Below are 15,681 nucleotides of genomic sequence, written 5' to 3' on the forward strand. Positions count from 1 at the left end.
AAACGAGATCTGGGATACTGTACGGACAAGGAGGGAATTATGTATACGGGAGGAGCCTGTGTCTTGGATCCAAAAGCTTGAAAAAGGTGCTGATGTCAGATCTGATAAGACATCTGTTGAGCTGGAAGGAAAAGACAACACTGGATTTTCCAAAATGTAGTTCTCCAGCATACTACACCTGAAAAAACTCACCTTTCTTAGCATATCATTTTGTTCCACATTTTGTATCCTCTTGGGGCTTATTTCCTCTTTTAATGTATACTCAAAGAGTTTTCCATTGACATTGACCAAAAGAGATGTAATGGGTTTGCTCTGCAGTGAGCAATTTAGCGGCGTCTTCTGCTGGACACTGGTGGTGACTGGAATACCATATCTCAGTATCACACCCACAATAAGCCCTGTGGAGGATAAAAAAATATTTAACTTGTAATTACAAAATCTGAAATGGTTCTGAAAATGCAGTTTCTTACTCCATCTACAATCTGGAAATTTTCATATATGACAGACAGACACACACACACCAAATATATCCATCCAAAAAAAAAAGGACTAAAAAATTAACGCAAGTACTTATTCCCATTGTGCCAACACATTACCAAGGAAACAAATATTTATGACTGTCAAAATCTTGACTTGGAATGTTGATGTACAACAGCAATATGATTTTTACATGTGTATACCTTAACACAATACTAAATCTTTAAGAAGCAAATTATGCCATCACAAAACTCGGCACCTAACAATCTACTGCCAATCATTAGCGGACCGGAGTTCCGCTGAGGCGACCCCTAACCGGGAAAAGCCGAAAGACACAACAACAGCAACAATTTGGTATCATTTATTTATTTACTGACATTTGATTACCAGGAAAGTACAGTTGTGTGCCTACCATAAATGTAGATGTTCAGTGTATTCACTGTTGCAGTCATTATTCTTGGGTTATCCTACTGGCAGGCTACCCGCAGTCGGCCAGAATTCCAAAGTCTAGGTCCGGCATCAGTTGATGTCACCTCTTCCCTGCCGTCAGTGTGCCAGGGGTATAAAAGATGCAGCCGATGCCATTTTCTTCAGTTTTTCTTGCCCCAGATGTCAAGTGCCCCCAAAATGGTAGGATAAAAAAAATATGCCAATAATTATGCATGCAGTAAAATAAACATTTCCTTCATCTACAAGCAAATACACCACATAGGTTGTATAAGATAGAGAAGTATAGGTAAGTCCCAGCAAAGAAAAGGGGGATGGTGGGTGGGTAACCTGGACTGCAACTGTGAATACACTCGAACATCTACATTTATGGTAGGTACACAACTGTACTATTAACCAGTATATACAACAGACCTGATGTTGAAAAGCAAGATGTAGTCGATGCCAATAAGGAGATGAAAAGCAAAACCCAGAATTGATAGAAAAAATCACTTAAGGCAACTGGAACCAAACCAACCGAAAAGCCACCACTCGTTTCTTCTCCAAAACTGCTTTATTGACCTAGGTTTCGTTCATACGAACTTCTTCAGAATACATACTGCTACTTCAACACAAGGTTTATATACAATATAATATATTGAATAATTACTTAATTGATGTCATTGATTTTCACTAATGAATTCTTAAAGGGGAATGTCCCTTTTTCAAGACATTTCATGTCTATTGAAAACCATTGTAACTTCAATATTGGAATAAACCTAAATCAAATACATATATGCATTCTAATATATAAAAAATACTACTATTTTATACTAAAAATAACAACATAAATAAAATATATACATGTAATCAACTATTAATATATATCATAAAATTATACCTTACATTAAGTTTTACATATACTAACACATACAAATCTTATTAATGTATATAATGTATGGTGTTTAAAATTTAAATATGTATTTTACCTCATCTAACTCTAATCTTATATTATATGGAACTGTTACAATGTGTCGTGGTTTAGCTTGTTTTATTTGTTCCACAGACCATGCACTTTCACCCCCTTGGACATAGCTCTGCAAACAAAGTCATTACAGATGGAGCAGGGGGCTGGCAGGGAGAAGGAAGACCTGGGATGAGAGAAAACTGATTGACCCAGCATTTCAATTCCCTTTCTACAACCCACCACTGAAATTTGAAATGACAGAGGGTACTGATTTGGAGTCCAAACTGACTTTGCAGTCCGCTGAAGATTTTTCATGTGCAGCCTGGCCAAGGGAATAAAGTTGAGGCCATCAAACTTAGAATTCTAAAATATTTTCTGGCAGATGCCTTGGAATGGCTTTGAAATGTCACAAAATGTTGCCTGTAATTCTCCACTTGTCTTGAGGGAAAAATGCCATTGCAAGTGTTGTAGCTAAGACACCCTAGAAACACTACCTTGTAAGGTGGAGTGAAAGAAAACTTTTCTCAAGTTCTAAAGGAATCTACAAAAAAGGTGATCAGCTAAATAATAAAAAAGTGAGAATGTGCTGCAAACTTGCAATGGGCTAGAACGGGAGGCACACACTATGTAAACCCTCAGAGATGTACATATCCCAAAGGGATATACAGCAAAATAAAAATGTAAACCAGATACAAAGAAACAGAAATGTTCTAGACATTGTTGCTGACTAGCATGCTTTAAATAAAGAAGCTATGGCTTACCATAATGTTCAATCTGTGTTGTCGATCTTTACTTATCCTTGACTGGGGGTTCAGTTTCGATATCGGAATTGACTTGGCCGTTATTCCCTCCAAAAACTCTCGAGCTAAGCTTTACCCATAATGCTCCTCGCATGATTACCACAGATCGAGTTTGCATAAAACAGTAACAAACAGGAAGTAACGAACCATATCTGTATTCCTAAAAAGGAAAGCCAGTCTTTTGGGAAAGGGTGGGAAGGGTGTGGATGTCAAGGATACGTGAAGATCGACAACACAGATGGAATGCTATGGTAAGACATAACTTCTTTACCTGATGTTGTCAATCTTCACTTAATCCTTGACTGTGAGACAGTTACCTAAATCCTGGGAGGTCTCACGGAAGAATATTCCTGAGCACCACTGAGCAAAATGACGTTCATACCTTGGAGACCAAATCCCGCTTATAATGAGTAACAAAGGTATAAGGAGATGCCCAAGTAACCGCTGCACATACATCATCAACTGAAGCTCCAGAATGAAAGACTGCAGAAGCGGCTACTGTTCTTGTTGAATGTGCTTTGACAGGTCCTGGTAGTTGTACTTTCTGTTATAAATAAAAGTTATACAGTCTTTAAGCCATTTAGACAGAGAAAGAAGTTTTCTGGTTCGATCCTCGGCTGGGCTGTCTTCTGTGCAGAGTCTACATGTCCTCCCTGTGGTCACGTGGGTTTCCTCTGGGTGCTCTAGTTTCCTCCCGCATCCCAAAGACATGCTGTAGGTGGATTGGTCACTCTAAACTGGCCCTAGGCGTGAGTGCGTGCCTTCTGTGGAAGGTGGGTGCTGGGCTGGCAACTCAACACCGTAAAACTCTACTGCCAATCATGAGCAGACAGGTGATCCGCTGTGGCAACCCCTAATTGGGAAAAGCCGAAAGAAGAAGAACTTTAGAAACAGGTTTCCCCAGAGTGGCAGAAAAGAAACAACTGGTCCGATTTTCTGCTTCCCTTTGTTCTGTGAAGGTAAAAATGCAATTGTCTACGCGCATCTAGTAAATGTAGACAATATTCACCTTTGTTTGAGAAGTTGGGGTAGAAAACCAGAAGATGAACAGTCTGGTTGATATTGGCTTTGGACACTATCTTTGGTAGAAAGGAAGGATTTATTCACAAGGAAACCCTGTCTTTACTGAAAATAAGGTATGGAGGTTTGCATGATGAGGTTTGTAGCTCAGATACCCTCCTTACAGAAGAAATAGCTATCAGTAACAATGTTTACCAGGATAAAAACTTCAGATTGCAAGCTGCAGAATGTTCAAAAGAGGAACTAATTACAGACTCCCAAGGTGCAGAAGGGTCACTGTGTGTTTGTGTGTGTGTGTGTGTGTGTGGGGGGGGGGTGAGCATAAAAGTTCCTTTTAGAAAGGCCTTACACAGTCTGTGGGACACTAACATTGCGTCATTTAAACCCATTATGAATATTTGAGATTGCAGCTACATGCACTCATATGGTCGAGGCTGTTGCTCCTGCTTCAGAAAGCAATGTTAAAAACTCCAGGACCTTGATGTTGAAAATGAATTGAGATTAGTGTCTGAAGCCCATTTTGAATATTTTTACCACTTGCTGAAGTACAACCTCTTAATCGAAGGTTTGTGGGAGGTGAGAACAATTCTTTGAACTGGGGAAGTGAGAGTGGAATACCTGGCAATCACTGGAACTGAAGAAGCCATGCAGTGAGCTTGAGATTTTGAAGATTCAGATGAACTAGTTCAACCAGATGGGACGAAAGGTCTGGATCTGGGTCCAGTGTCCAAGGTTTCCGAATTAGATGAGGCCAAAGAAAGAGAAATCATACCCGAGGCCAGAATGAGGGAATGAAAATTATTCTTCCACCTGCTGGCTTTCTTCAGAAAATGGAATAGGAGAGGAATCGGGGGGGGGGAAGCATACCATACCGGGGGGGGGGGGGGGCAATCGTGAAGGACAGTGTCGCTTGGTGACTCCCCTGGAGGGGGAATTAGGGCAAAGTAGCTCCCCGGAATATGTACTGCAATTAGAAAGCAGTCAGATGAAATCGCCCACTGCAATACTCTGAGTGCTTCTCGACAAACAGGGTAAGATCTGGTTCCCCCTTGCTTGTTGATGTACCAGACTACTGACGTGTTGTCTGTCTGAATCACAATTGTTCCCAAAGGGAGGGTTTCTTGGAATGTCTGCAATGCTAAGAGCACTGCCCTCATCTGTAGAACACTGATGTGCAAATTGGCCTCTAGCTGGGACCATGTGCCTTCAGCTGTCTTTCCCAGATAATGCCCCCCCACCCTATCTGGGACATGTCCATGGTCACTATGGCTTGGTGATGAAGAGGAACAAAGGGTCTGCCTGACAAAATTTTATTGGAGTGAGGCCACAAACTTGGGTCTCTCTTGCATAAGTTGGTAATTAATACCAGATGGGATACTGGCCGATTCAGTAATGACCACTGGGACGCCAAGAGCCACTGAAGAATCCGCATGTGATACCTCACAACGGGAACTAAAGCGATGGAGGCTGACACTGATACCAGAGTTTGTAGCAGCCGCCTTGCAGTCAGCTTTTTGCTGCGAATAATCTGACTTGTGATCTTATTCTTTGAAGTCTTTCTGGGAGAAGAGATGCGATGTCAGTGTTTGTGTTTAGCATCACTCCTAAGAATTCCAACTGCTGTATTGGCTCTGGACAGGATTTTTTGTAGTTGATAGTGATTCCCAACAAGGAACAAGTTTGAAGAACATAGTCTCTTGCATTTAAGAGGAGATGCTGCATGGGAGTAGTAAGGAGCCAGTCGTTTAGGTAAGGAAACACATGGAATCTTTGCAGTCTGAAGTGGGCTGCTACCACTGCCTTGCATTTGCTGAACACCCTGGGGGCTGTGGTGAGACCAAATGGCAGGGCCCTGAACTGATAATGACTGGCTCCCAGCTGGAAGCGCAGGAATCTTCTGGATTGCTTATCCATTTTTATGTGGTAATACACATCTTGAAGATCTATCGAGCACATCCAATGGTCTTTTTCTAAGAATGGAAATATAGACTGAACCATGACCATCCAGAATTTGGTTTGTTGAACTGATTTTTCAACTGACTGAGATCAAAAATAGTACAGTTTTGTACCTACCATAAATGTAGATGTCCGAACTGGATAGCATCTGCAGTCATAACAAATGGGTTGTCCTGTCGTCAGGCAGCCCTTCGGTCGGCCGGATTCCAAAGTCTGGGTCCGGCTTCGGCTGATGTCGCACTTCACCCGATGTCATCTCTGCTGGTCTTCGGGTATAAAGGCATCAGCCGACGCCATTTTCCTCAGTGTTTCTTGCCCCAGATGCCAATTGCCCTCTTGGAAAGCTAAATTTTGGATAAATGCCAATGTTTCCAAAATAGTAGAAGGCAAACACAAAAATAAACATGTATGTACATATATACAAACAAATACACCATAAGAGACTCCCCAGCTAGCTATTAGGAGGGTAAATACCCTAGGAGTACCGCAGAGGGAAGGAGGGAGGGTAATCCTGACTGCAGATGCTATCCAGTTCGGACATCTACATTTATGGTAGGTACAAAACTGTACTATGTCCTTCATGGATGCATCTGCAGTCATAACAAATGGGTAGAATACCATAGCCAAACTAGGGAGGAGGAATAATAATTATGGTGTAGTCAGGATCCCTTGCAGTACAGCAGTGGCAAACCCTGCTCGGGATCTAGAATATAGAGGTAAATTATAATGCTTGGCAAATGTATGCACGGAGGTCCAAGTAGCCGCCTCAATAATGTCCTTGGTTGCCACTCCTCTTAAGAAAGCTGTGGTAGTGGCTGTAGCCCTTGTAGAATGAGGTCTTATGTTCTGTGGAATTGGTTTTCCATGGTAGGAGTAACAGAATCTTATGCAATTTCCTATCCATTTGGAGATTGTCTGTTTGGAAATTGCTTTTCCTTCCCTTCCTGTTGCATAGGCTACAAAGAGCTGGTCAGTTTTTCTGTTACCTTTGGTTCTGTCCAGGTAGTAGCGTAACTGTCTGTGTACATCCAAGGTATGCATTATTCTTTCACCTGTGTTTTGTGGATTGGGAAAGAAGGTAGGTAGGTGGATTGCCTGGTTTAAAGACACTCTGGATACCACCTTAGGCATAAATGTAGGATTAGTTCTCATGGACACCCTATCTTGATGGAAGATTAGGAAGGGTTGCACTGCCATTAAGGCCTGTAGTTCCGAAACTCTCCTTGCTGAAGTAATAGCCAGTAGGAAAGCAGTTTTCCATGACAGGTGTTGTAGATCTGCTGTTGCTGCTGGTTCAAACGGAGGGAGTGCCAACTTTTCTAGTACAAAGTTCAAGTCCCATGCTGGTAATGGTGGTTTCCTAGGAGGTTTTACATTCTTGATCCCTCTGAGAAACTGCCTGAGTAGAGGATGTGAAAAGACAGGAGGATCAAAGCTGTATTCTGCTGAAATAGCTGACGCATGTATCTTGATGGAGGAATAGGACAGGCCTGTATGTAGAAGCTCTGCCAAGTACTCCAGAATGTTAGCAATATCTATGTTCGACACATCTTTTCCTCTTTCAGTACTCCAAATGATGAACCTTTTCCATTTTCCTGCATAGTTCCTTCTTGTTGAAGGTCTGCGGGCTTCAAGGATAATGTCTTTAACCCTTTGTGAAAGGTCTGGGTTAGTTACTGCTATGTGATGTTCCAGGCAGTCAGTTGCAAGGTTTTTAGGTTTGGATGTATGATGTTGTAGTTGTTCTGAGTTAACATCAGAGGCATCAGGGTATTGACCACATTTTCTCCCGAGACATGCTCCACAGCAATGGGTACCAGTGTTGTCTTGGCCAGTTTGAAACGAGCAGAATTATCCTTAGGCGTTCCTCTTTGATTTTCAGTAGTACCTTGTGCATCAAGGGAAGAGGTGGGAATGCATATGCTGTCAGGCCTTTCCAGCTGAAGGATAGAGTACACCTTCCATGCAAGTGGGTGGAATGTCCTTGTGCAGAATTTTTTGAGCTGGTGATTTTGTGGGGAAGCGAATAGATCTATTTGTGGCATTCCCCATTTCTTTGTGATGGCGTTGAAGATGTCCGGGTGTAGCATCCATTCGTGAGCATCCGAGGTGGTTCTGCTTAAAATGTCTGCTAGGGTGTTCTCTTTTCCCGGTACAAATATTGCCTGCAACTGGATGTTGTAGCTGAGAGCCAGATTCCAAAGGTCCAAAGTCATTCTGCATAGGGGGTAAGAATGAGTGCCTCCCTGTTTGTTGATGTACCACATGACTGTGGTGTTGTCTGTCCTTATCATCAAATGGCCTTCTTTGAGGAATGGTCTGAATTTTATGATTGCCAGTTTTACTGCCAGCATTTCTTTTTGGTTTATGTGCAGGTGCAGCTGGTCCTGAGTCCACAGTCCTTGCATGCATTTGTCCAGCATGTGTGCCCCATCCTAGGTCTGAGGCATCCGTTGTGATGGTTTGGTTTGCTCGAAAGTTGTGGAAGGGTAAGCCTGGGTTTGACTGGCATGCCCGAGCCCACCATAGGAACTCCTGTTTTAAGCATGGGATTAGTGGTATTTCTGTTTCTAAGCTGTGCCTGTGTTGAGACCATAAATTCTTTAGGTACCACTGTAACTTTCTCATATGCAGTCTGGCATGTGGGACCAAGATTATGCATGATGCCATGAAGCCCAAGGCCTGCAGAACTTTTCTTGCTGTTAGTTTGTTCTGCTTTGTTAATGCCAAGCAGTAAAGAGGGAGTTCTCTTTGTTTTTCTGCAGTTAGGAATGCCATCTGTTTTACTGTGTCCAATTCAGCACAAGAAAGTTCTTGTCTGGGATGGTATCAGTCTTGACTTTTGAAAATTGACTGTGTATCCCAGGGCTTGTAGCAAGTAAATGACCCTTTGTAAATCTGTTGTCAGCTTGCTTTTGTTGTCCGCTTGTAACAGGCAGTCGTCCAGGTATGGATAAATTTGGATTCCCTGTACTCTGCAGTGAGCGATTACTGATGCCAGGCATTTTGTGAATACTCTGGGCGCAGTAGATAAGCCAAAGGGCAATGCTGAGAATTGATAATGCTCTGATCCTGCAAGAAATCTGAGGTATCTTCTGCAATTTGGTCGAATGGGGACATGCAGGTATGCCTCCTTGAGATCTAGAGTTACCAGCCAACACTCCTTGCCCAGCAAGGGAAGAAGTTGCTGTAGGGTCAGCATTTTGAATTTTGGGACAATGATGTATGTGTTTAAGATGGACAGGTCGAGAATAGGTCTCCAGTTTTTTCTTTTCTTGGTACTAGGAAGAGTCTGGAGTAGAATCCTTTGCCCTGTTCTGTTATTGGTACCCTTTCCACAGCTCTCATCTTTATTAATTCTGCTGTCTGGTGCAGGGCTTCTATTTTTGTTTTGGGGCAGGTTTGGCATTCCTCTTTTACTGGTAAAGTGTGGAAGTGGAACCGGTAGCCTTGGTCTATGGTTTGCAAAATCCACTTGTCTTTTGTAATATAGTGCCAATTTTTCGAGAATAAGGCTAACTTTCCGCCTAATGGTGCTGCTATTTGCTCCCTGGTAGGCGGAGTCAGAGCCAAGTCACTGTGATTGTCCTGTTGCAGTGGCAGTGGTTGCGTCTGTGCCTCGGTTATTGCCTTGCCACTGTCGTCCTCTGTAGGCACATCCTCTGGATTGATTTCTGCCCCTAGAGCATCTGTTCCTGCCCCTTTGGGATCTTGTGGAGTCAGGAAAGGACCAATTTTTGGCAGGCCAGTTCCTGCTAAACCTTGGGGGCTGAACCTGTAGGAAATCTTTAACTGTTTGTACAGATTTTGCCTTCTCTTCCATTTTCTTCATTACCTGCTGGGCAGGTTCCCCAAATAGACTGGCCTTATCCATAGGAGCATCCAATAGCTTAGCTTTAACATGATCCGGCAAGACCTGTTCTTTCAACCATGCATGCCTTCTTATCACTGTGCCAGTCATGGCTGATCTAAATGAAGCCTCCAGTGCATCATAGCCACATTTTAAAGAATGGTTACTAACCTGTTGGATGTTATTCACCATTTCTAATACAAATTTCTTATCTAAACATTCATCAGAGGACAGCTTTTTAATTAACTGATCAAGCATAAACTCTTGGTATTGGATCATGTGAAACTGACAGTTTAAAGCTCTAGCAGAGAGAGTAGCAGAGGTGTAGACTTTCCCCCATCTCTCTAAGGACCTGGATTCCCTTTCAGAGGGAATAGGGTTTTTTGCTGTGGTCGAGGCTACTGCCTTAGGCCCCTGGGATATAGTTTTGGGGTCTGCAAGTGGGGCCTTGTATAGGTGGTGATGAGTGTCTGGCACCCTGTAAAATCTATCTGGTTTGGCAGGGGCTGGAGGTAAAGAATCAGGAGCAGTGCAGACATCATTAAATGCATCGTCCACAACAGATAGGACAGGAGGTATAGCTAAGGGCCTATGTTGTGGTAAGTGCAGAAAAGTCCTAAGCCTTTTTCTTGAATCTGAGAAATCTTGTCCTTGCCATTGGAATTGTTCTCTCATGGCATGTAAGGTTTCCCCAAAGGAGAATTCCTCTGGTGGAGAGGCAGCTGGAATGGATTCTTCAGCATCTGAATCTTCATAATTGGAAAAAGGAGCCTCTGGCTGGTCTGTAATGTCCGAGTCATCCATAGAATCATCAGAGGACACAGGCTCGGGGGGCTCTGCTCTAGGTCTCTTTTCTGGGGGCTGAGAGGCCCTGTCTGGGTGAGATTGGGATCCCCTAATTAAGGATATTAAATCTTCTGCCAGAGTAAGCATTTGAGAACTAGATGTGGGCCTGAGTGAGGGTGGTTTAACAGGCACTGATTTAGCTGATTTGGCTGCTTTAGCCCTGGCAAAGGCCTTAATAGACATGGCTGCAGGAGGCCTAGCAGCACCACGTGCTGGGGTAGAGATATCCAAGGGGATGGTGTCTGATAGATCAGTAGGAACCACAGTTGTAGGCAAAATTTCTGAGGCTGATTCAGATAAGGTAGCAGGAGCCTCAGTAGTAGTCATGGATTCGGCTGAAGATTGACCAGTTTTCTCGGTTTCGGCTGAAACCGAGACACTCGCAGCTTGCTTAACCGTGGTTTCGGGCGAAACCGCGGACCGCGAGTGTCGGTCTTTTTCTTTGCGTTTTTTAACAATTTGGGTAGTCGGAGGATCCGACGGCATAATGTACGCAAAATCTGAGCCGAAAAACTGTTCAGCAAACTCCGACCGACGCCTAAGCGTTCGTCGGTTGAAGGAAGCACAGGCCGAACAGGCTGCTACGTCGTGGTCTGGACCTAAGCAAGGCAAACAGTAAGAGTGGAAATCTTTATGAGGTATTTGTTTCCCACAAGTTAAACAGTTATTGACTTTTTCTGACATCGGCTGAGGCAAGAAAGAGTCCCCAACGGGTACTTAGCTTTTAGAAGTCTTGAGTAGCATTCGATAGTAGAAATCTCTGGATCTGACCGACCGACACATGCGAGCAGCTTCAGCTTTGGCCACGGCAAGAAAGACTGAGGAAAAGTCGCCGGCTGATGCCTTTATACCAAGACCAGCAGAGATGACGCCGGGTGAAGTGCGACATCAGCGGCCGGACCCAGACTTTGGAATCCGGCCGACCGAAGGGCTGCCTGACGACAGGACAACCCATTTGTTATGACTGCAGATGCATCCATGAAGGACATCAGTCTCTGATTTTTTCAACTGAGATTAAAAATCAGTCTCCAGTCCCCTGTTTTTTAGGCATTAAGAAGAATCTCAAGTAAACTCCGGATCTTATCTGGTCTGGTGGGACTGCTTGGATGACTCTTATAAAGCAGTTTTTGAATTTCTAAGACTGCTGCATCCCTGTGACTTGTAGGAACATCTGGGGTTTTCATCAATTTCTGGGTTTTTCTGAGAAAGGGATATTGTACCCTCTGGTTATGATCCTCTGCACCCAATTGTCCATTGTTATCTTGAGCCAGGCAAGTAGGTACAGGGATTATCGTCCCCCAACTGCCTCCAGAGGAGAGCAATCAGGTCTCCTTTCAGAAGCGTTGATAAGAGTTACCAAGGAAAGAATCCCTGGAAAAAGAAGTTATGTACTCACCATAATGTTCCATCTGAGTAGGTAACTTCATTTGTCAGCAACCTCTAGGTATCGGATCAGTCCTGGATCCGAGCCGGCAGCTTTCCAAGCTAGACATCCGAGCTCTGAGCTCCTCCCCCTTACCCATAATACCTTGCTACCTCCCTCCAGTTCTTAGATCGAGTTTGCCTAATTACCAGACAACACCAAGACAAACAATACCTGAACATCCTAACCTGATGCATACCAGGACTGAATCATTATATCATTCAGATAATGAAAGCCAGGTTAGGCGGAAGGAGGGGGGGGGGGTCGGTTGCTGACAAATGAAGTTACCTACTCAGATGGAATGTTATGGTGAGTACATAACTTCTTTATCTGAAGTAGTTAACTTCATTTGATCAACAACCTGTGGGACAGAGTCCTCAGCTACCAAAAAACGTGGGAGGTTCTCAAGGAAGAATATTCCAGAGCACTGCAGAGCCAAAGGCTGCCCTCCTTCTGGATATCAGATGTAATTTATAATGCGAAATAAAGGTATGAGAAGAAGCCCAAGTAGCCGCAGATCAGATGTCATCCAAGGGAACTCTTGACCAAAACGCAGCAGAGGTAGCCATAGAATGGGTAAAATGAGTATGAACCCCCCAAGGGCTCCGGCCAACCAGAAATTTTGTATGTGAGCAAAATGCAGTGAGATATCTAGCTAGCTAGAGTCACCTTCGTTACTGGTTTATCCAAGAATGGCTTGGCAAAGGAAACAAAGAGCTGCCCCGACTTGCGAGAGGCAGATGTTCTGTGCAAGTAAAAGTGCAATTGTCTATGCACATCTAATGAATGTAGTCTGTACTCCCCCTTGTTCTGATAGTTCGGGAAGAAAAAGTACAGTTTTGTACCTACCATAAATGTAGATGTCCGATAGGTATGCATCTGCAGTCATCACATATGGGTTGTCCTGCCTCAGGCAGCCCTTCGGTTGGCCGGATTACAAAGTCTGGGTCCGGCGTTGGCTGATGTCGCACATTCCCCGACGTCAGAGCGCCTGGGGTATAAAAGCATCAGCCGACGCCATCTTCCTCAGTTTTTCTTGCCCCAGATGCCAGGTGCCCTCTAAGGAAGGCTAAATTTGGAGAGATGCATTTAAAAATCCAAACATGCACAGTAATATAAAAACAAATACACCATAATAGATCCCCCCCAGCTAGGTATATGAGGGGAAGTACCCATGAAATACCACAGAGAGGAAGGAGGGAGGGTAAACCTGACTGCAGATGCATACCCATCGGACATCTACATTTATGGTAGGTACAAAACTGTACTATGTCCTTCAAGGATGCATCTGCAGTCATCACATACGGGTAGAATACCATAGCCAATCTGGGGGTGGAGGTACTAAGTAAAGGATGGTGTAGCTAAGATACCCTGCAGGACTGCTGTAGCAAAGCCTGCTCTGGATCTGGAATATAAGGGTAAATTGTAATGCTTGGCAAATGTATGCACGTAGCTCCATGTGGCAGCTTCTAAAATGTCCTTGGTAGCCACCCCTCTTAAGAAGGCTGTGGAGGTGGCTGTTGCTCTCGTGGAATGAGGTCTAATGTTAGCTGGTACAGTCTTTCCATGAAAGGAGTAACAAAAGCGAATGAAATTTCCTATCCATTTTGAAATAGTCTGTTTGGAAATTGCTTTACCTTGTGTACCAGCAGCATATGCTACCAACAGCTGGTCAGTTTTTCTGTAACTTTTAGTTCTGTCCAGGTAGTAGCGCAACTGTCTGTGTATGTCCAGGGTGTGCAGAAGTTTCTCCCCTTTGTTTTGTGGATTTGGAAAGAAGGTAGGCAAGTGAATAGCTTGGTTTAATGAAACCCTGGATACCACCTTTGGCATAAATGTAGGATTGGTTCTCAATGAAACTCTGTCCTGATGAAAAATAAGGAACGGCTGTACTGCCATCAGGGCCTGTAACTCCGATACTCTTCTTGCTGAGGTTATGGCCAGAAGGAAGGCAGTCTTCCATGAAAGGTACTGTAGAGATCTGCAGATGCTGCTGGTTCAAATGGAGGCAGCGTTAGTTTTTCCAACACGAAGTTAAGGTCCCAAGCAGGTAGAGGTGGTTTCCTTGGAGGTTTGATGTTTTTGATTCCTCTTAGAAACTGTCTTAGTAGAGGATGAGAGAAGACAGGTGGATCAGTATTGTACTCTGCTGAAATTGCTGAAGCATGAATTTTTATGGAAGAATAAGACAGACCATTGTGGAACATTTCTGCCAAATATTCCAGGATATGTGCCATGCTCATTACTGTAGCATCTAGGCCCTTTGTGGTGTTCCAAATGAGAAATCTTTTCCATTTTGCTGAATATGACTTTCTTGTGGAAGGGCGGCGAGCTTCCATGATGATATCCTTCATTTTCTGGGATAGCTTATCCTGAGGAGGAGTTAAGGTATTTTCCAGGCTGTTAGTTGCAAGGTTTTCAGGTTGGAATGCAGAGTTTTGTAATTGTGCTGTGTCAGTAATAGTGGCCATAGAGGAAGAGGCCATGGTTTCATACGTGACATGCTCTTTAGCAGTGGGTACCAGTGCCGTCTTGGCCAGTCCGGAGCTATCAGAATCACTTTTGGCTGCTCTGTCCTGATCTTCAGTAACATCTTGGTCATTAATGGAAGAGGTGGAAATGCATACACTGTTAGATTTCTCCAACTGAAAGAGAGAGCGTCCACTTTCCATGCTTGTGGGTGGTATGTCCTTGAGCAGAATGTCTTCAGTTGATGATTGTGAGGGGAGGCAAATAGATCTATGTCCGGCCTCCCCCATGATTGTGTTATCTGTAGAAAAATGTCTGGGTGCGGCATCCATTCGTGAGCATCCATGATATTTCTGCTTAAGCTGTCCGCCAGTATACTGTCTTTCCCTGGCACAAACTGAGCTTGCAGCTGCATATTGAGTTTCAAGGAAAGATCCCATAGATTCATTGCCAGTCTGCAAAGAGGGTAGGAATGGGTGCCTCCTTGCTTGTTTATGTACCACATAACTGTGGTGTTGTCTGTCCTTATTAGTAGGTGGCCTTGATGCAGAAAGAGTTTGAAGGCCTCGATTGCATGCATCACTGCTAGCATTTCCTTTTGATTTATGTGCATGCGTAGCTCCTTTTGTGACCACTGTCCTTGAATACCTCGGCCGTCCATGTGTGCTCCCCAACCTAGGTCTGAAGCATCCGTTGTAATAGTTTGGGTGGCTTTTGGCTTTGTGAAGGGTAACCCCCTGTTGGACTGGCTGGCCTGAGCCCACCACAGAAATTCCTTTTGAAGGCATGGAATGAGTGGGATCAAAGTTTCTAAGCTGTGACTGTGCTGAGTCCATAAACTCCTTAGGTACCACTGTAGTTTTCTCATATGCAGCCTTGCTTGTGGGATCAAAAGAATGCAGGATGCCATGTAACCCAGGGCCTGCAGGATTTTCCTTGCAGTCAGCTGAGTTTGTCTTGTCAGATTCTTGAAGTAATCCGGTAGTTGTCTTTGTTTTTCTTCTGTGAGATAGGCCATTTGTGTGGTTGTGTCTAGATCCGCACCCAGAAAGGTTATTCTTTGGGATGGAACAAGTCTTGATTTGTGCGTGTTGACTGTATATCCCAAGGCCTGCAGAAGATTGATGGCATAATTTAAGTCCTTTACCAAAGTTTGTTGGCTGTCCGCTTGTATAAGTCAGTCGTCCAGAGATATGGGTATATTGGAATCCCCTGAAGTCTGCAGTGTGCAATTACTGATGTCAGGCATTTCGTGAATACTCTGGGCGCAGTAGATAAGCCAAAGGGCAATGCTGAGAATTGATAATGCTCTGACCCTGCAAGAAATCTGAGGTGTCTTCTGCAACTTTGTCTGACAGGGACATGCAGGTATGCCTCCTTGAGGTCTAGAGTCACCAGCCAAGACCCCTTGCCCAGCATGGGAAGGAGTTGCTGTAGAGTCAGCATT

At 43.9% G+C, this 15,681-nt stretch overlaps 1 protein-coding gene across 3 annotated transcripts in view; it reads right to left on the reverse strand.

Moving 5' to 3' along the window:
* SLC9A7 (solute carrier family 9 member A7) overlaps positions 1 to 15,681 on the reverse strand; it is a 3,436,621-nt gene that overhangs the window by 3,160,117 nt on the left and 260,823 nt on the right. For all 3 annotated transcript variants that reach the window (XM_044072073.1, XM_044072072.1, XM_044072071.1), the window contains exon 2: positions 193 to 398. In XM_044072073.1, coding sequence (XP_043928008.1) covers positions 193 to 398 — 206 coding nt within the window. The remainder of the gene's footprint in view (positions 1 to 192; positions 399 to 15,681) is intronic.

Source organism: Protopterus annectens, chromosome 5.part0 (assembly GCF_019279795.1).
Source record: "Protopterus annectens isolate FY-2018-M chromosome 5.part0, PAN1.0, whole genome shotgun sequence".
NCBI lineage: Eukaryota > Metazoa > Chordata > Ceratodontiformes > Protopteridae > Protopterus > Protopterus annectens.